This window comes from Ceratosolen solmsi, unplaced genomic scaffold, assembly GCF_000503995.2.
Source record: "Ceratosolen solmsi marchali unplaced genomic scaffold, CerSol_1.0 scaffold4, whole genome shotgun sequence".
In the NCBI taxonomy this organism is placed as follows: domain Eukaryota; kingdom Metazoa; phylum Arthropoda; class Insecta; order Hymenoptera; family Agaonidae; genus Ceratosolen; species Ceratosolen solmsi.
In genome coordinates, this window is record NW_011948449.1 from 1,092,829 (window position 1) to 1,113,400 (window position 20,572).

Consider the following 20,572-nt stretch of genomic DNA (forward strand, 5'->3'; position numbering starts at 1 on the left):
AATATTTACAATTTCTGATGCAAAAATCAATGAAAGGTTTTAGCGGTAAATAAAAAAAAGTAAGAAACTGACCTAGTAAGGGGATCATTGTAAATTCCGTAATCCGTAGTAATTTACGGCATCAACGAGGCGCGTGCAACCCGCGGCAAAAGAAGGAAGGGATAAACGTGTGCGCACAGGCGGGTTCCGGTCTGACAGCCCGTTAACGCGATTGCAGACTTCAAACACTCCCCGTGACGGTTAGGGCAAAGAGGGAGAATGACGTTACTAAAAGAACCACAACGCCAAGCGCATGTATGACCTCGTCATCAGTCAAATAGCGAACGTGGCGCGCCATGGATTCCGTATAGGAGGGAACGACAGCGATTGCTTCAACACCCCCACCCGTACTACTCCTCGAACGGCAAGGAGGCCGTTGAGGAGGGAGAGGAGCGCCCAGTATCGTAGCTTTTCTGAAGCGCACACGAACGTTGAGTAACACTTGGCTCGTCGGAGCCGCACGTTTAAGAATAGAAGTCGTATGCGCGTGGTTGCCTCGTCTATAATACGTGCTCGCTCTTTCTTCACCTTGCGTGCTTTACGTGTAGTCCGTTACCGATCGAGCCAAAGAAGCAAGTGAAAAAATACGGTCCGGTGCTCGGGAACCGTACCTAACAGTTCTTTTGTTTCTAACCACGTTACAATGCTCATGTACCTGATAATATTTGGGGCATTGGTCAGTACGACCATAGCCCACGAACCATTCATCGTGCAATTCCAATGGAATTATCTAAACTACACTTGGCCTTCGGAGGAAGCGTATCTTAAAGCTGACAAGGATGAGTCTTATGTGGAGAAAAATAATATTATCACAGGAATTAAGCTGTGGAAGGACAAAATGTATTTAACAATACCTCGATACAGAAATGGAGTTCCTGTCACCTTAGCTGTGACTTCTTCCACACCAATTAATGGGCAAACGGCCCCAAAACTGGAGCCCTACCCTAACTGGGACATGCAACGCATAGGTGATTGCAGTGCCTTCCAGTTTGTTCAAAGCATTGAGATCGACCCAAAAGGCAGAATGTGGGTACTGGACACCGGCAGAAGTACCACTATGACCTTCAACATGAACACGAGTTGTTCACCAAGACTTGTCATCCTCGATATAAAAAATAGAGGCTCGGTACTGCGTAGCTATCCGTTCCCGATAGAAGTTGCTCATCCCGAATCCGCCTTCTTAAATGATATTGTGATCGATCATGAGGATGGTGGCATAGCTTATATAGTTGATTCTGACGATAAAAATCCAGGTATTATAGTCTTCTCACTGCAAAATAATACATCCTGGAAAGTGAGTCACGAATCCATGAAGGCCAAGCCCGATGCAATCGGTTTCATCATCGAGCAGACTCGTGTAACTCAATCTACACCTATCAATGGTATTGCTCTATCGCCGGCAAATACTAGTGGAGATCGAACCCTGTACTACACTCCATTGTCCTCTTTTAATATATTCGCAGTGCCGACGAAAGTTCTGAAAAGCGAAAGCTTGCGCGATAACATTGGACAGTATATACGCGTTTTAGGTAGAAAACCCTCACAAACCGATGGTATGATGATGTCCAACACTGGCATTCTATATTTTGGTCTTCTCGCCGATGATGCAGTCTCTATGTGGGACTCGAAAAATCCATCCTTTGTCACTGGACAGCGCATAATTTCCAGAGACCATCACCTGATGCAGTGGCCTACATCGTTTGCTTTCGACGAAAGAGATCAACTCTGGTGCATCACCAATAGACTGCACACTTTCCTTGACAACTCACTCAATATTGAAAAACCCAACTTCAGGGCTATCATGGCTAGAGTAAACATGAAAAGCTATCAATATTTTGAAAATGGAAGCTCGCCTGAGTTACCAACCATTACAGCTGGGGTCAACTCCTTTTCCTCTCACAAAGAACTCACCATTGCTAGTCTTCTGACTCTCCTCATGGTCTTTATCATGCACTAGGCTCAGTTTCTTAAATGTTCCTTTATGTTCATAAACTCGTGAGGATTGTGCTACATTGTTTCGTTGAATGCGAGTCAAAAATCAAGAGAAGTGATTAGGTGCTGACACTGAGTGAATCTATTATTTATACTCCATAACTGAAAGACTTGATTTTGTTACTTCGCACAAGCAGATATCGTCAATGTCGCCAATGTTATTACTGTTTCAATTAACATTTCAGTAATGTATAACCGAACGAGTAGTGTAATTGCTCTTAGCTTCAATTTTCTCTATTCGCTTGTTTATAATGTGTTATCGCTTTTAACGCGAGTGAGTTAAGTTGGCCAAGAGGCAAGATGAACAGATTTCACTCTCGATCTTAATCAGAAACTATCGAAAAAGGAAAGCTAATTGTAAAACAATCCAATTAATGATGGAATTCGTCGTATTGAATATTTTGGAACTGCATTCAGTTTTTAGTATCTGACAATTGACATGACGTTAGGCATTGTTCAAATTTAATTATATTTTCGATGATTATAGACAAATTCAATATTAATTTCACGCTTATAATACTTAACGGATTTTAAAATGATACTTATGAGGTAACACACAATTCTGCGTTACTATTTTAGATGATTCTTACAAAAATTATTGGTATTTCTAAATATTATTATTAAAATTATCATTATGTATTAGTCCGAAATACTTAAATAGAGCGAATTAAATTTAATAATACTACTGAATTATGAATATTGATTATTATTCATGTGAAATTAAATAAAAATATAAATTTTTAATTAACAAAAGGGGCCTTAACAAGTATAATTTAAGCGAGATAAATATTTTTAAATATGTGAAAATGTAATACGTATTTATTGAATGATACAAAGTTCTAATAAATAATGTCGTTATACACTGAATACGAAAGTATACAGTTTTTTTTGGATATGTTTTTTGGTGTTTTTTGGTATGTATTGAATGTATTAAACAACACTGGTAAAAAGCTTAGGAGAAATTGGCGTTTTTATGTGCATACATATTCATCTATAAATGATTAGAGAAAAAACTTACATAAAATCTTGTTACTAGCTAACGGTATAAACAATATATGACTCTTTATCAAGACTTTTTAATTTTAAAAAGAAAAGTAATATTTACAGCTTTGAATTATAATTGAAAACTATGCGTCGATATGAAAGAAAAATATATGTAAAATAAAAAACTAAACCGTCATATGAAAACAGCACGCTTAATAAATCTTTTTCATATACATATAGACCGAACTATACATATTATTTGATAAAATTATTAATAGCATTTTTATTAACACTATTGTCAATGCTATTAACGTTGATATTTCATAAATATTAATAAATATTTAAATTTAGATTATTCATTTCTCTAACTTTTATTGTAAATCAATTATACACCCTAATGCAGTAGAATAGCTAAATTAACGGCAATAAAGAATAATCAATATTCATCTAAAAATAATATTATGAACACCAATTTTAAGACAAAAATAAAAAGAAACAGCCAACAAATAATATCGATACAAATACCATAATTTTTTGTCATACATCTTGCAATTGCTATTCGCGCAAAAACTAACCTTCTCTTAATTTAATAAAAATCTGAAAATAAAAAGTAGAACGACAAAGGTTATGAAAAGAGAGAAAGAGGAAAGTAGTAAAGTAGGCAAAGCATTGGATTGAGTTCTCTTATCCATAACACATCAGTCTATCAGCCGAAAGATTTATCTGAATGAATTGGGGGAAATGGATCACGCGAATATCCAATGTTACCGGCGACTGTCAGTTCGCCCATACTGAATGTTAAAGTGAAAAATAAAAATTCATTTTGTGCTTCCGAGAAGTAATGTAATTATGAGATAGAACGAAATAAGAAGTCGAAGCGAGATTCTTATTTGAATAAAATATTTATTATAATAATTGATAGAAAAATGTATAAATACGATTAAAATACAGTACTTTAAGTTTAGTCCACTCATGTTTATATTAATTTTGAGCCATAAATGCAGATAAATATAGTGACTTATTGTTTTAGGCAGGAAATATTAAAAAAATAAAATTCAAAGAAACAAGAATTATAAAAGAAATATAAACGAATTATTAATGAACTTATTCATCTTTATAACGCAAAATGATAGATAAAAATTCAAAATAATAGGCTGTTAACGCTGATTCGATTATCTATTGACTTCCAATTGCATTATTACGGTATAATATTTTTTGGAATATTAAATGGAGACTAAATAGTCTAGTGATTGATAGTTTATTGAGTCTAAATAGTCTAATTTATTTTATCTAAGTAACTACCAAACTTCAATGCTTTTATTAAATTGTCTGTCCTTAATTCTTCTTTCTTCTTATTATCCCCTCCTCCTTCTTTATTTCTGTTTTGTGTTCCTGTCTATGTGTGTGCATGCACAAATACATTTGAATAATTACAGGTAAGGTGTATTTTGATTGTACTGTACATTTTATTCAATGTTATCCACGACATTATAAAAGTAATCAATAATAACGTGACTGAATACCAAATAACAAAATTACTATATTCAAAATATTTCTTAAAATAATTTACGTGTTATAAAACATAATTATATTGTAATTATCACTCACGTGTTACCAGAATATCACAATCCTTATTTGTACACAAAAGTGTTTTATTACAAAGTTTATGAAGGAACATATCTCAATCAGCCAGAATTTTTACCACAATTGATTATAATTATGTTTAACCAAATAATAGAAAGTTAAAAACGCCTAACATCGTTTGGTTGTTTATGGCTGAGATATTGCGTAACCAGCCTATGTTAAAAATGGTAAGTGCTAAAAATGTCAAAATTTTATGTTTATCATACCAGCATTTTTTTATTATTGAGTTTTAAAAAGTTTATTTTTAAACAATTTAAATAATGTTAATTGTTTTTTTTATAGTTCGTCTTCAAATTAAGTTGTGCAATTGTATTAATACCGCTTACTTATAAAAAACTCCGTAACCCTGTTTACTGAAATCTAAATCCTTTATGTCATTAGAAAATGTCAAAAAACTTTATATTCTAGGCAGTTTTTTTCCATTTTATACGAATATATATTTCTTAATAAAAAACACTATATGAAACCAAATTAATTATCTTAAAATTAGTTATAATTCTTATATTATACATTACAAATCATGAGATAGTTGAATTGCAATTCAACTTAAAGACAAAGAATTTGTTCATCACAATTTAAACCACCACCGCGACATAAATCATGATCTTATCTTCTTTACAAGATCTGTACCGTACAATAGGTTATTCGTCCCAATTCGCGTGCATTTACACACAACTGCACCGGTGCCCCCTTCCGGTCATTGGTTTCAATATTTTTACTCTCTCTTAGCTTCCAACGAGCATTGTTTAGCACGCGTATTACTAAATCGTATACTTAACAAACATAGTTCCATGTCTCCCAATCCGGCTAACAAAATAACGATAGTTCTTTAGAATAGTAATATATGAACTTTTATCAAAGGTTTGTTGACTCTAAATTAAAAATCTGTTATTACTAATAATAGCAAGTAGTTATATAAAGGCGACTCTTGTTATGATATAAAAATCTGCCGGAGGTTGGAGCGCAGTCTAATGATCATCAATAAGATGTTTATGTAAGTTTTCGACTAGTAAATTAAGAATAGCCAACACTTGTCAAGCGCCACGGATAGTCGCCAGTACTAAACCAACTTAAAACAATATCTTATTATTTCTTTATTGTAAGGCAGGATTATGTAAAATCGTACCACTTTAATCTCCTTTTAAGTGGCATTTTTAAACTAATTATATTAACGATTATGTATACTATTTAAATAAAATGCCTTGCCATCACATTTCATATATTGTTTACTTCTTATTTTTTAATTTAAATTTATGTCTTCGCTTATATTTTAAAATAAAAGTAATATATAAGAAAAGTAGTAATTGAATGATAAATAAAAACGATTTTATTTAATCTAATTTTTATATTAGCAATAATATTACACTTTCGAATTATCGAAATCATCAGTATTAAGATGCAATATTACAAATGCTTTTTTTATTATTAATCAATAATTCTTATCAAATCATTTTCAAATATTGTTAAGTGTTTGTAACGAAGGATTTCTTCGTTCTTAATCAAATAATAAGGAGTTACTGAACTAATTGTTAAATACGTGCTGCAAATAATAAAGATAAAATAACTATAGAAAGCATAGCGATAAAATAGGTCATACATATCAGGGTAACGATGACAAAAAAGAAACTCGTAAACATCTGACCATTATTATGCTTGTAAGTCAACCAAGATATTCCCATATAGTAAAAATATGTGCCATCATAAATGCCTTATTCTTTTTCTCTGCACATGTATAGCATTTTCTCCAATATTGCAAGTATCGAAAGTTCCAAAATCGTATTAAACCATTAGTATCAATTCAAGATAAAGAAAAATTATCGTTCATATAGTGAAAAATTCTATTATAAAATAAAAATCTATGTACAGACATTACTAATAATTTGCTGCTAATCTTTCTCTTGGGCAAGAATAGCTAGGGATCACTATTAGAACCAGGCAATTAAAATATGAATTATAAACATTTAAAGTATCATAACTTATGACTACATTATTGAATTAAAAATACAGTTTTATTCTTATTTTTCTTATTCTCTCCTATTTTTTTTATTACTTTATTTCGATTAAAATATGATCTATTTCCGATGAAATTTTGAATCATTAAAATACCTTTCAAGGAAAGAATAAATTGTGATTCATTGTACTGTATTGTTTGGAGTTTTCGACTTCTGCGACATTGAACAAAAGAGCGATCCCCTAATCAATAGTTTAAATACTTCAGCATCATTATTCATATACTTATGAAAAGTGATTTTATTCATTATGCGTGAAATTATAAATATTGCGTTAAATTGCTAACATAAAAAAATATTTTTTTTATGATCTGTATCATTTTTGTCGTGAATTTCATTACTATTTTAATCGTATATTATTTTATTTAATTGTAAACATTCATTTATATAATAATCTATAAATTATTATTTATATTGCCACAATTATTTATTGAAAAAGTAATTTTTTAATTTTTTAATTTATATATAATATATATAATATCTTCAAATAAAAAAATAGTTTAAAATCTTAAAAACAAAAAATACTGTTAATAATACGATCATAAATATAAATTGCATAAAAAACGTACAGATCGGTTAGTAAATATTCAAAGGCATTTAATACATTGTAGACAAAGAATAAAGCGAGAAAATAGAAAAAAACAATTGAAAGTATATTTAAAATTGCGTTAACAGAATATCGAAAGAGATAAAAACAATATTCAGGTGCATTCGTAATGGATGACTTCATCATTTGTAATGTGAGGAACTAATTTAGTTTCGCATTTTAACTACATATAACTTTCGCAAGCTACTAGTTCAGTTTTATCCCCTCCTCTCTTTCATTTTCTGGAATTAATATACATTCTTTATAAATAGATACTTTCTTTTGGATAAATTTATAATTACAAATATTTTTCCGGCATTAATCCGGTATTCAATTTTGAAATGTAATTAAGAATAAATATAAATTTATTCCTAATTATTTAATAATATAATATTATTAATTATTATTTTTCTAATTAATTAAAAATTAATATTACGTATGAGAAAGATTTAATGCAATTAAGTATGTAAACAAATAAAATGTTGATAAATTACAAGTATCTTAAAAACAATTATACATATACTGTCAATATCATATATTTAAAATTAATTTTATTTGTAGGTCAAGTATACGCGAAAAAGTTCTTTAAAAAAAGCGTTACTGAAAAATGCTAATTATCTGTCTTACATGACAATTGTATTTAATATTCATATAAAATATGTTTCAAATTAAGAACCTATAACAACCAAGACACTTCAACATAAAGACTGACTTATATATTATTAATATATTAATAATAACGTAATTAGAGTAAATTTATAAACACTAAATAAAACTGTTATAAAGTTTTAGTTTGTGTCGATACTGATATCAAATCGATGAACTACATTAATCTTTATTGAAACTATCAATATACAAATTGATATTTTTACATTAAAGACACGTGTCTTTAATTCTTAAATAGTTCTTCTAATATGTGTGTGTGTGTGTGTGTGTGTGTTTTGTATTTATTATATATGTATGTATTTATTTTAAATAATGCCTATGCTATGTTTTTAATAAATATCAATGAATTTAATCAAATATATTTATTTTAGATATCAATTACTACTGCACATATTAAATTACATATTTTGTTTTTACAAAAACGTATCAATAAAGCATAGACAAAGAGTGTGTTTTAAATTTTATATACTGGTTTCAATTTTTATTAGTTTAGTAAATTCTCTAAATATATTTAAAACTTTTATTTTACTCATCGAATTAAAGAAAAAGTATATACATTGAATTTCAAATTTTCTTTTGTTTTAGGAGATATTTCTATTATCTTCTTGTTTAAAGTTTAATTTCAATTTATAAATTCATTTGCAACAATAACCTTTAAAAAAAATAAGTATTAAAAAATGTTTACTACAATATTTTATAAAAAATAAAATATTTGACTTTAACATAAAATTTAACTGTAATTGGCACAAGAATAAAGAATTAACCTCTGTAATTATACAATAAACTAATGACGCATTTGTTGAGTAATAATTTCATTAATCGATTGATTTAATCAAGTGGATGTAACATAAAATATATTTTAAATTGTATAATTATAAACGTGGCATAATACCGAACTTTATTATATTTTTCAATTATTTAAAAATATTCTTATATGAAGACGTGAAATGGCAATGATAATTTTTATATGAGATCAATCTATTAATATTTTTACTCTATTAAATGAATCGCAATCCAAAACTGATGAATTTCATAGGATGTTTTCATAATTGAAAAATGTTTTCATTTTAATTTATATCTAAGTATTCAATATAATTTTTAATTCAATTAATTTTAAATATAGTTATATAATAATAAATGTAAATAAAAGTTAGTGTCGTCGGTTGCAAACATTAAGCAATGCTTTGTTTTAAAACTACGTGAATGAAAATGCTTAATAATAAATGCAAATTACCTCCTGATAAATAAAGCAAAAATCAAAAAGTAGTTCATTATAAAATAGTATTATTTTTATTAACATTATTGCTATTAATATTATTATTATTATTATTATTATATTTAATATGTAAATATTTAGTACGTACATTTATTATGTAATTAAATATATTAATAATTTCTATAGGACACTTGCTGTTTAGTTTTATCTACGAAAACTTAATAAAATAAGGAATAAAATATTCAGCCTCATTTGCATTTCGGAATATTATATTGTTTCGGAAGATCAAATAGTACTTTGGTTATAAATATGACTTGTAATCAAAAAGGCATATAACTATTTAATAGATCATTACAATAAAAAAAAAATAATAAAAGAAAAATGAAAAAAATCTTTAAAATTAGTATATTGCATAAAACGAAAATACTTAATATGGGATCATTACTTTATTTTAAAATACCAAAAATTAAATTAATTATTAAAATACAATTTACTAATTATACCGTGACACCTAAACTGATATTAATCTAATCTAATATTAATCTGCAATAACATTACTTAATAAATGTTATCATTTAATAATCATTTAATATTGTTGGCGAATAATGCAATAAAATTGATTTAGTTTGTTAGGCTTATTTAGTTAAATTAGACTTTTTTTAATTAAAAAATGAATAGTACAACAAAGTATATACAATAAAGGATTCTCTTAAAAAAAAAATAAGAATTACAATATAAGCATGAGATATTCGACAAAGTAAAAATATTAACTCTCTGATTCATTTACCCCTGCTGTAAATGTAGATGGTACAAATAAGAGTGTGTAGTACAACATGTTGTTTTAATAAACTACATTACCAGTTATTATAGCAAGACTTTATGAAAGTTGTTTAGTATATGTCTATTTTTGAAGAATTTTGTTTACATAATTTTTAATTATGATATTTATGAATTTTCTCCCCATGTGCATAAAGATAATCATAAAAGTTAGTTACAAAATAGATTTAATTAAAAATTCTTTTATTTAGATTTAATATAGAATAACCTACGTCATTGAGTGGTAAAATTTTGTTACGCAATATCACTGGAAATTATAAATATGTAATTTATAAATATAGATTATCACATTTTATCATTTATTAAAATATGATAAATTAATTCTTATTATTTTTATTATACGTTACATTATGCATATAATTAAATTATTTCTCTAATATAATTAAATCTAACATAATTAAATAGTAAATAGAATAGAAATGAAAGATGCAAATTACATAAATAATAGTTAAACTTTAAATTTCAATATAGGTTAATCTAAAAATTTGTATAGAATATAATATTATTTTTATACAATAAACTTTGCATAATTACAAATACTTCTTAAAAACTTTACAACGATACCAAATACTAAAAAAACGTTGAAAGTATTTTTAACTTAAATTTATGTAAATGAAAAAAATCTAATGTAAAGAAAAACAATCTAAATTATATATGAAAACGTAAGTCTTCAATGTGATTAATTAAAATGATTCGAACAATAATCTAATTTCTATAATATATTTAAATATCTATTATTTTTGTTTAATAATTCTATCTTAAAACGCATTCGTACATAATTCGTTGCTAATAATTGTCACTGACCCATTAGTTTAGATATATATAATTGATATAGTATTCGTCTCAAAATAATTCCATTTTTTTAATTTTAGTGACATTATTGTACTAATATTTTAAATAGTTAAATTTAAATATAAAAATATAGAAAATATTAGGAATTTATACTTCCTCAGAGACAATTAATTTTATTAAAATAATTTGTTCATCATCTTAATCATCAAAATTCATCAAAGTTCATCATCAAAATCATATTTAAATATTAAAAGGTTGTGTTGTATAGAGTTTGTACTTTACAAACTAGTTAAATAAATGTACAATACTCTAGTTATCTAATTTAACAGCAATTACAAACAGATATTTAGTTTCTTTTCGATATTGGTGAACAATAAGTTAAATCCTCTACAAATAGCTTTTATTGATTTTTTATTCGAAAGTTAATCTGATATTTTATAAATCTTCAATTTTACAAAGATTTATTTAATAAACTTCTGCAATTACATGAAATGTGAAGCTCCTAATTTTGCTTATATTACTGACAATAGTTGTAAGAATTGTACTAGTATATTTCTTGCTGGTAATTATAGATTATAAATACAGATTTTTACATTAAAATCTATCAAATTAATGTACAAACTAAGAAATAGCTGAAATTATCATTTATTATTATAACTATTTGTTAATAGTTGTTATTTGTTAATATTTATCAATGACGCTTGATTAACTTATAATAACATAGTTGTATAATAAATATATATCTTATAATAAAATAGAAACACATTTGAATTATTTAGATTTAATTTATTTAATTTTAAATTTTAAATAATTCTTTTTAATTATTAAAATAAAAATGTTTTACAAGTGCTAAAATCTTTGAAATGTACATACTTTGTTTCTATGGATAGCTTAAAATAGGAGAACAAGTGAAATAAATTAGTAATTAGCATTTATAAAATAAATAATAAACACCATGTGGTAAGTAGAGAGTGTAACAAAGTTTCGAATATTATAATGAATGCTAAATAAATAATAGACTATAATCTTTTTTCGATATAGTATAAATCAATATGTTATAGAAAAAATATAGTTTATAAAATATATTAACATGTACAATTAAATATCTATGTTATCGACAATGGATAACAGAATAGAATAATAATTGTACCATAAATATAACAGTGAAATTATAATAAAATCAAATAGAATCCAAAATGAGTTGAAAATCGGCGTACTATGTACTGGTATCTTAATAGCGATGAATCAGGGCATGTTATCCCAGACCTAACCTTAACCGGGAGATGTCGCCGATGCCTTCTCCCTCGATTTTACCCTCGCAGCTAATGGTAATTAAATCTATATACGCGAAAGGGGAAATATTCAAACAATAGTAGTTTACTTCGCTTATCTTCATGGCCGATCGCAGCATCATGGGACTTCAGAGGCGACTGTCATCCTTCAATTAACGTAACCACTAATCTTTATTGTAGAGGAGCAAGCAGTGTATCGTTTGTTAACGAGACATCATCGAAGATACCCCGGTCCATATTAACAAAACACGCGAGTCAAAGAAAAGAAGCAGATCGTAGCAATAGAAAGAAAGAGAATACAGCAAATAAAAAAAGGAAATCGAGTGTTAATAAATAAAGAAGACGGACATGTAATTGCTTATTCTGCTTTCTGCATGTAGACACATGTTCTCATCCTCCACCATCGTTGCCACCATCTTTACGCATACATAGCAGTACAAAGGAATATCGTGCGTCAACATATCACGCGTCACGAACTCCCGTCAACGCGTCGTAGTCGCTTCGTTGTTGCCATTGTTGCCGTTGCAATATAGTCGTAGCAGCCACCGTTTCCAGCAGTTTATATATATATATATATATATATATATATATATATATATATATATATATATATATAGATGCATGCATATTATATACCTACTCTACGCATACTGTACGGCACGTACTGTTGGCCAAATGTGTAACAGCAATATTTTGACAGAGAAGATACGTACGCGCTGTTCAGAAATAACATGCGCATGGCTGCTATATTGAATATTTGACAGTTAGTGTGACGGTCATACTCATGAGAATTGGTTTCCGAAAAGCGTGAAAAACATCAAGGATCCGGGGTCCCTTGTTTAAAAAGCCGCGAGTCGCGCCAAGCGCTGGGAGGTGTCAGCGAACAAGTGGGGAAAGGGGAACCGCGAGGCAGCGGCAATACACAGAGGCATACAGGCGTGTGTACATGCACGAAGTAAGTACGAGGTTAGCCCCGGCGTCGTCGCGTCCGCCCGTGTCGACGACCTAGCCTAAGCCCGATTCGTAACCTAACCTCGAGCAAGGGGTTAGGCCTTGGTCCTGTGAACGGAGGCGCATGTGTGACGGCCGATGAGCGAAACTGAGGGCGACAGTAACAGCAATAGCAGCGGCAACAGCGGCTACAGGGACTTTTTGACCGAAGCCTGGCCCTGAGTTCAGGGGACGTCTGGCTGTCATCGGCTTCGAGCACCGCCACCAAGGCCGTAACAACCCATCCTACGGACTAGGCTTGAGATGAGCGACCATGGTTGCATACACTTGAATAACTTCAAGGCAGCCAAGGGCATACAGCCCTACAAAGTCATACACTCTTTTTTCGTAACTAGTACCAGTAACGAGGCACGCGTCAGGAAGGTAAGAGCCCAAAATTCCAGACACCTTTTGTTTATTTTTTTTTACTCCGTGCTCCGGATCTTTTTTCTTCCACCTTCCTTGCGCCAATCGCTCTGCTTCAGAAGCAGGAAGCATTGTTTCAAAAATACAATTGTCGAAGCAAATGCTGAAATGCTATTTCATAGTTGCTTTTTAATCTTCAGGCTCAAATGTCCACCAAAATCCATGGGCATTTTCCATTTCTTGTCTATTAATTTGTTCAAAAATTAAAAGGAGGAATCTTTTCAAGTTTCTGTTTAATGCTTTATTTTTATTTCACATTCATTACATTTCTGCTCCAATTATTGATCTTGTAAAAAGCATTATTCTATTTTTACTATAATTTACTTAATTAAAATTGACAACACATTCAATTAAATACAAAAATAATTTATCCAACATATGCATAAGCGAGGTAACTTTTTTCATCGTAAATATCGATTAACAAAAAGGGAATTTTCACTTAAAAATAATTATTTTTTGATTATTGGATATTTTAAGTAAAGACATATCCACATTAAGCATTTACTAAACTTACGTATTATTTTACTTTTAACAAAAAGCAGCCGATTCCTTCCACCACCAGCTGACTTCTAAATACAAATTGATTACGAATTAATTGTAGGTAAGATCTTTTCTGAGAAAAATTTCTAATTCAAGTTAAATTTATTTATTCTTACAAAGTTTTTGAATTAGCATTATTTTATTAGTTAGCAATCCTTCATTCTCTAAATTGTTTATTTTACTTGATTAAAAGGTATTGTATTATGTATTTTAATTTGATAATTAATTCGTTTGGAATAAATAAATCAATTATTTAAGAATAAACCATTATTTTACAAATATGAATACTATTTTTTATTTTAAATTTTTTATATTTATTGAAATATAATAAGAATAGCTAAATTTAATTTACTATCAGTTTATTATTATTAAGTAATATTATATATGCTCAATAATTAATACAAATACTACAAACAATTATTTTTTAAGATTCAAATTTCTTCAGGTAAGAATACAAATCTTTAAATCTTTTCGAATTAATATTTTTTGGAATATAAATTACCATTCTTTGAAATAAACATAGACGTATTAATATTTAATTAGATTATTTAATGAACATATTTCAATTTATAACTAAGCTAAAAAAGATATAAATTTATATTAATGCATTTTAATGGTTAAACTAACTTTAAATATTATATCTTACAAAATTATGTTTCAAAGAAATTACTCAGAAAAAAAATATTTGAAAAAACAAATCGATTTTATCCAACCATAAATGAGGAAAGATCTATCATTCATCTTAAAAAAAAATCAAATATGCAATTATGTATTTCTGACGAATAATTGAGTGCAGAGATCAGTAAATTAAATGATTATCCATAATTTAATAGCGTTCAAAAAATAGCAAAAAATTTTTGATCGATTTTATCATAAATGTAGTACCTGCACGAAATAAGCTGTATGCACTATTAAACATTAGATCATAATTTAAGACATTCGGTGAATTATTAATAATCTATGGAGTATACGAAGTATTTAAGAAGAAATGAAAAACCGGCATTTTTCTTGCAGCACCAGATCTGCGAAGTCGACAGACCTTGTTTGGCTGTATTCTTTTTTTGTCTTTTCATAGCTGCTCAGGTACACCATAACGGTATTTCGAACGACCCCTGTCTCGTTTGTAAAAGTCTCTTGATGTTTCCTTGAATTGCAATGCCAAATTATCCATTTTAAATATACCAAGAATTTCCTTAAACGGATATAAATGAGTTACATTTTTATTTAATTATAAATTCTCGAGTTTCGTTTTAAGGTCACTTGTTAAATAATGTCTCTTTCGAACGCCAGTGCATATACAAATCTGATTTATTCATAAAACTTTTATTATTAGTATTTATTATATACATATATATATATATATATTTACCTATGCAGATACATACTTTATTCATAAAATACATATTATCTAAAATAATAGATGGATTTAATTACAATGATATATTATAAATATTTATAAAATAATATATTGCGAAAAACATTGTTCTTAAATTAAAATAGTAACACATCTTATATTTAATTAATATAGTTAATGATTTCAAATTTATATATATACATTAATTTTTAATATTTAAAATATAATATAATTATATATAAATATAAAGCACAAAATCATATTTAATATTACACGATATCAATTTATTTTAATTATTTAAAAGAACTAATTTATTGATAAATTTTCATATTGCATTTTTATAATTTTTATAAAACAAAAAATTATTGATATTGATGAGTAGAAAAAGCAAGTGAATCGATCATTTAGAAACGCTTACGTAAAATATTCGTTGGCTGTTAGATAGTATAAATTACAAGGACCGATCGACTTTTCTAAATGAAATTGTTGACAAAAAGATTCAACTTAATAAGAAGGAAAAGATAGTGATGGTACAAAGTAATTAGTAATTAATAATCATGCATCACGTATCGCAATAATGTTATAATAATTTTTTACAGGCTGTAAGCTGCTTGTGTCATACGTGTAAAAGTTACAAGGATCGACTCCATTCGTGTTTGCATTGTATATTCTTCGGCTGCTACGTTAAGGGCCATATTCAAGAGCACGCCAAGACAAAAAAGCATTTTCTTGGTGAGTTTCATGTTTCTTAAATAGTTTGGTTAAAGTTAGAATTGGAAATTTAGGATTGATCTGAATGAAAACACAATTATAAATTTTAAATTAATTATGAGGTATTAAATTACTTTTCATAAATATTAATTAGTGCGTTCAAGATTATTTGTCCTGATTGAAAATATCCAGTTTACAAAACTGAAATCACTAGTAAGCATCAAATTTGAGGATATATTTAATATTTCAAGTTATTAAATTCGCAATGATAACTAAAATTTTTATATTAGACTAGCGAATTAATAAAAAAAAATTTAAAGATTCGCTAAAAAACAATGAAAACTGCTCATAATAATGTCTTGTAGCGGTAGACCTGTGCTACGGTAATATCCTGTGCTTTCAATGTGGTGACTACGTGTACGATCGAGAGCTCCTTGTAGTGGCGAAAGCCCAATGGAGTGAGACCGCAAAGTCTCTTAGTCTTGGAGAATTTTATAGGACATGGGAACCTTCTCTTTACGAAGTCGAACTTTTAAAGAAGAACCCGCGTAGAAGACGCGTTGTCGAGAACTCCACCATCGGTAAGCGCCCAATATTTTTAATACAATATATTTGATGCAACAAATATTTAGGATTGTGTGCAAATATTGTATGGAATCTTACCGGCTGAGAGGAGTTACTTCAATGTAGTATTGATACGACCATGATCTTTATGCCGCCGCCCAAGCATTATAAGTCAATATTTTTGTATATCAATTGAAATTATTTAAAGAAACAATGCCTTTTAATGATGGTTAAAAATAACATGACATTTAACTAGTTTATGTGCGAGGAATTCTTATATTGTAAAACTATATTTTTATTTATTTTTAATTTAAAGATTATTTCTATCTGAGGTTACACTAGTCATACATGAATTACTGAAATTGAAAACAATATTTAGTTATAAACTAAAATGGGTAATACCAGTTATTACGATAACTTTTTAATAATGTATAGTTTTTATTTATATTGAAATATAGTTTTAATATTTTATAATATAGATTATTATTGTAGTAATTTTTTGCATTATAAGCCTTATTATATAACACGAAATAAAAAACGTAGTGTGGTACATTTATTATTAATGTAAAAGTTTTTTATTTTTAATAAATCTCTTACAGTATTATACAATACATTGTCATATAAAGCCATTTTTAATTTACATATAATACAATTATTTTATTATATTTTATTAAATAGTGTTTTTTTTTAATATAGAGTCTTAATAGTTTTAAATTTAAATTATAATTAATTTAATTATAATTATTTAGTCGATTAATCGACTTAATGTTCAAAAGCTCAACATTATAAATAAAATAACTGATAGGTTTGCGCGGCCTAATAAACCTGGGAAGCACGTGCTTTATGAACTGCATTGTACAAGCACTGATCCACACGCCACTACTGCGCGACTACTTTCTCGCAGACAGACACCATTGCCCGCAGCCAAATCGTTGTCTCGTCTGTGAAGTTTCGAGCCTCTTTCAGGAGTTCTACTCCGGTAACAAAGCGCCTCTCATTCTCCACAAACTTCTCCATCTTATTTGGACGCACGCACGTCACCTCGCCGGTTATGAGCAACAGGATGCTCACGAATTCTTTATTGCCACCCTTGATGTCTTGCACAGGCATTGTGAACAGTATTCCCAAGTCGCGCCCCTCATCGTCAAAGATAACCCACATCACTGCAATTGTATCATTGACCAAATATTCACTGGAGGCTTGCAGAGCGATGTTGTATGCCAGGCCTGCAAGTAAGTACTTTTCTTTATGACAGGATAAAATTATGAAATTCTTATATTATTACCTTTTTGAATATAGTTTATTTATGCTCGTTGTTAGTATATAAGAACATTGCTATTATACTATAATAAGAAATATAATTATTATTTATCTAAATTATGTAAATTAAATTACTAAAATATATTGTATTAAAATTTTGAAATAGATTTGAAAATATTGAAAATATGGTTTTAATTTATTATCCTAGCATATTTATGCATGAAACAGCTATCGTATATAAACCTTTTAAAATAATATTAATTTCATTTTTATAAGCCTCAAAAACATAGTATTGTTTATTTTAATATTTTTTTTATCATAGGTATATTATTTAACATATTCAAAATTTCCGTTACTTATATATAAAAATCCGTTACTCTATTTTCAATGACAAATGAAGTAAATTAATTCATTTTAGTTGATAAAAATAATTATGCTTTCTAGTCAACAAACAAATTCTTTAAAATGAAATATACAACAAAAATCAATTATATAATAATGGAGTATGCTATTCACTAATTGTAAATATTTATTAGTTTGCGTACGAAATTTTATAAAAGCCTAATACTAATTTTTTAAACTTGTAGTGGCGTTTCAACAACGATCGACCCTTTTTGGGACATATCCTTAGATTTGGGCCCAACAGCTGGTAGCGGTGGTCCATCGTCGGGACTGAGTAAGGAGGGTGGTGGAGCGCCCACGTCTCTCCTAGACTGCCTGGAGCGCTTCACACGAGCAGAGCACCTCGGTTCCTCGGCCAAGATTAAATGTAACAACTGCCAGACCTATCAAGAGAGCACCAAGCAACTGACCATGAAGCAGTTGCCCATCGTTGCAAGCTTTCACCTCAAACGCTTCGAGCATTCAAGCATTCAGGACAAGAAAATATCCACCTTTATCTCCTTTCCAGAGCAGCTTGACATGACACCCTTCATGTCGCATCGAAGGAATGGCAATAACAACAGTGCTGCACCAAATGGACTTCACAAAAATGGCGAGGATGCGGCCTTCAGCGATAACAGGTATAACATTTCTTTATAAATAAACTTAGTTATTTTCAAGTAATTTTCAATAAGTTATTTTCAAATAAAATGAAACCAGTCTATTCATAAATAATACACGAAAACACTATACATATATTATTTATTGATTGATTAATTATTCATATTAAAATACTTATGAATATATTACTAATAATTTCAAATGTTATTAATCTAATGTTTAAAAAAATAAAATATCGGTTGCAAGACAGGTTTTTACTACTTCATTTATCATTTTTTTCTAATACAGGTATTCATTATTTGCTGTTATAAATCATGAAGGTTCACTGGAGACTGGCCATTATACTGCTTTTATACGTCAGCAGAGAGACCAGTGGTTTAAATGCGATGATCATCTTATTACAAGAGCTAGATTAAAAGATGTATTAACTAGTGAAGGGTAATGATAACAAACTTATTACATTGCTTGTGATTAAGAAACTAATAATTAAAAAATAAGATATTTGAGTTATTTTTTACCATTTCAGGTATTTACTATTTTATCACAAACAAATCCTGGAGTACGGACGAAATAGTAAGGTGTGAAAATCTGACGATATGATTATTTTTTGACTATATAATTCCAATTTACATATAATTTAAAAATAAGTTTGCCAGTCAAGAAAAATTTGATTCTAGACGCAAAGCAAATGATTACCGAACATGAAATAAGATTTACTTGCTTATTCTAGGGGAAAAAGAAAAGCTTGTACTTATTTTATAAATCGTATCTAAATTGTTTGTTTATCTATGTATGTCATAGAGTGACCAACGTAGTGCAAAGTTTGCTGAATAAACAACGTGGATTCATTTTAGATGAGAATAAAAATCTGGAAATAGTGAAATACTGATAATACGAAGTGACTTGTCATTTCGTACAAAATTCCTCTTACTGCTCTTTCATTCAATTGTAATTTCAACTCCGTTTTACGATTACATGGAAAAAATTGAGGAAAGAAGGGCAATGAATTTTTCCATTGACCTCAGTAGACAAGTACTATGATTAGCTTTAGGGAATAATTTCGCTCATATGGTCAATAAATTTGCTATTATATTGTGAACATAAACTCTTTTTCAATGATACACAATGTTTAAAGTATGGCATTTGCTATAGAGAATTGATTTCAATTCTATTCGGCACATCAATAAATATCAAATTTTATAGTTTAAATTCTGTTTATACAAAGATAAAATAATTTCAAGATATTTTCGTATTATAATGATTTCTATAAGACGATATGAAATGTTACGTATTTATCCATGAAATATAGATAAGCGTTTATTTATTTACTATGTTAATAAAAAATATTATTTGTAACATTAATAAAACATTTTCATATGATCGATATATAAAGTGAGGAGATAATTAAAACGGGTTAAAGACAGACAACACAACTCTTGTAATATTTTGTATAAGGCTGACAAGAGAATTTACGAAAATAAAAAAAAATTCTATTTAAATACGAGTTTTAATACTTACCATAAAAATCCAACAATATATTTAATTTATTATAAATCATAATTTGTAGTTTACATCATATAACAAATAAATGGTAAAACATTAAAGAAGTCCATAAAAAATAAGAAACATACAAAACAAAATGATAAATTATATATTCTGATAACAATC

At 28.4% G+C, this 20,572-nt stretch overlaps 2 protein-coding genes across 2 annotated transcripts; both read left to right on the forward strand.

The window, feature by feature from the left end:
• Positions 1–459: 459 nt before the first annotated feature.
• LOC105366463 (protein yellow) lies at positions 460–2,076 on the forward strand. The gene has a single exon (XM_011504913.1). It carries the CDS (start codon positions 683–685, stop codon positions 1,994–1,996), a length of 1,314 nt encoding a protein of 437 aa, XP_011503215.1. The 5' UTR covers positions 460–682; the 3' UTR covers positions 1,997–2,076.
• Positions 2,077–12,696: 10,620 nt separating this feature from the next.
• Positions 12,697–20,241, forward strand: not (ubiquitin carboxyl-terminal hydrolase nonstop). Its single transcript, XM_011504914.1, has 7 exons — positions 12,697–13,431; positions 15,967–16,099; positions 16,444–16,659; positions 17,448–17,874; positions 18,490–18,924; positions 19,193–19,342; positions 19,431–20,241. Exons 1-7 carry the CDS (start codon positions 13,312–13,314, stop codon positions 19,486–19,488), a joined length of 1,539 nt encoding a protein of 512 aa, XP_011503216.1. The 5' UTR covers positions 12,697–13,311; the 3' UTR covers positions 19,489–20,241.
• The last annotated feature ends 331 nt before the right edge of the window (positions 20,242–20,572 follow it).

Coding starts and splice junctions, on each gene's coding strand:
- not (XM_011504914.1), top strand. CDS start 13,312: ATGAGCGACCATGGTTGCATACACTTGAATAACTTCAAGGCAGCCAAG. Junction 16,660..17,447: donor TGTCGAGAACTCCACCATCG/GTAAGCGCCCAA, acceptor AATAACTGATAG/GTTTGCGCGGCCTAATAAAC. Junction 17,875..18,489: donor GTTGTATGCCAGGCCTGCAA/GTAAGTACTTTT, acceptor TTAAACTTGTAG/TGGCGTTTCAACAACGATCG.
- LOC105366463 (XM_011504913.1), top strand. CDS start 683: ATGCTCATGTACCTGATAATATTTGGGGCATTGGTCAGTACGACCATA.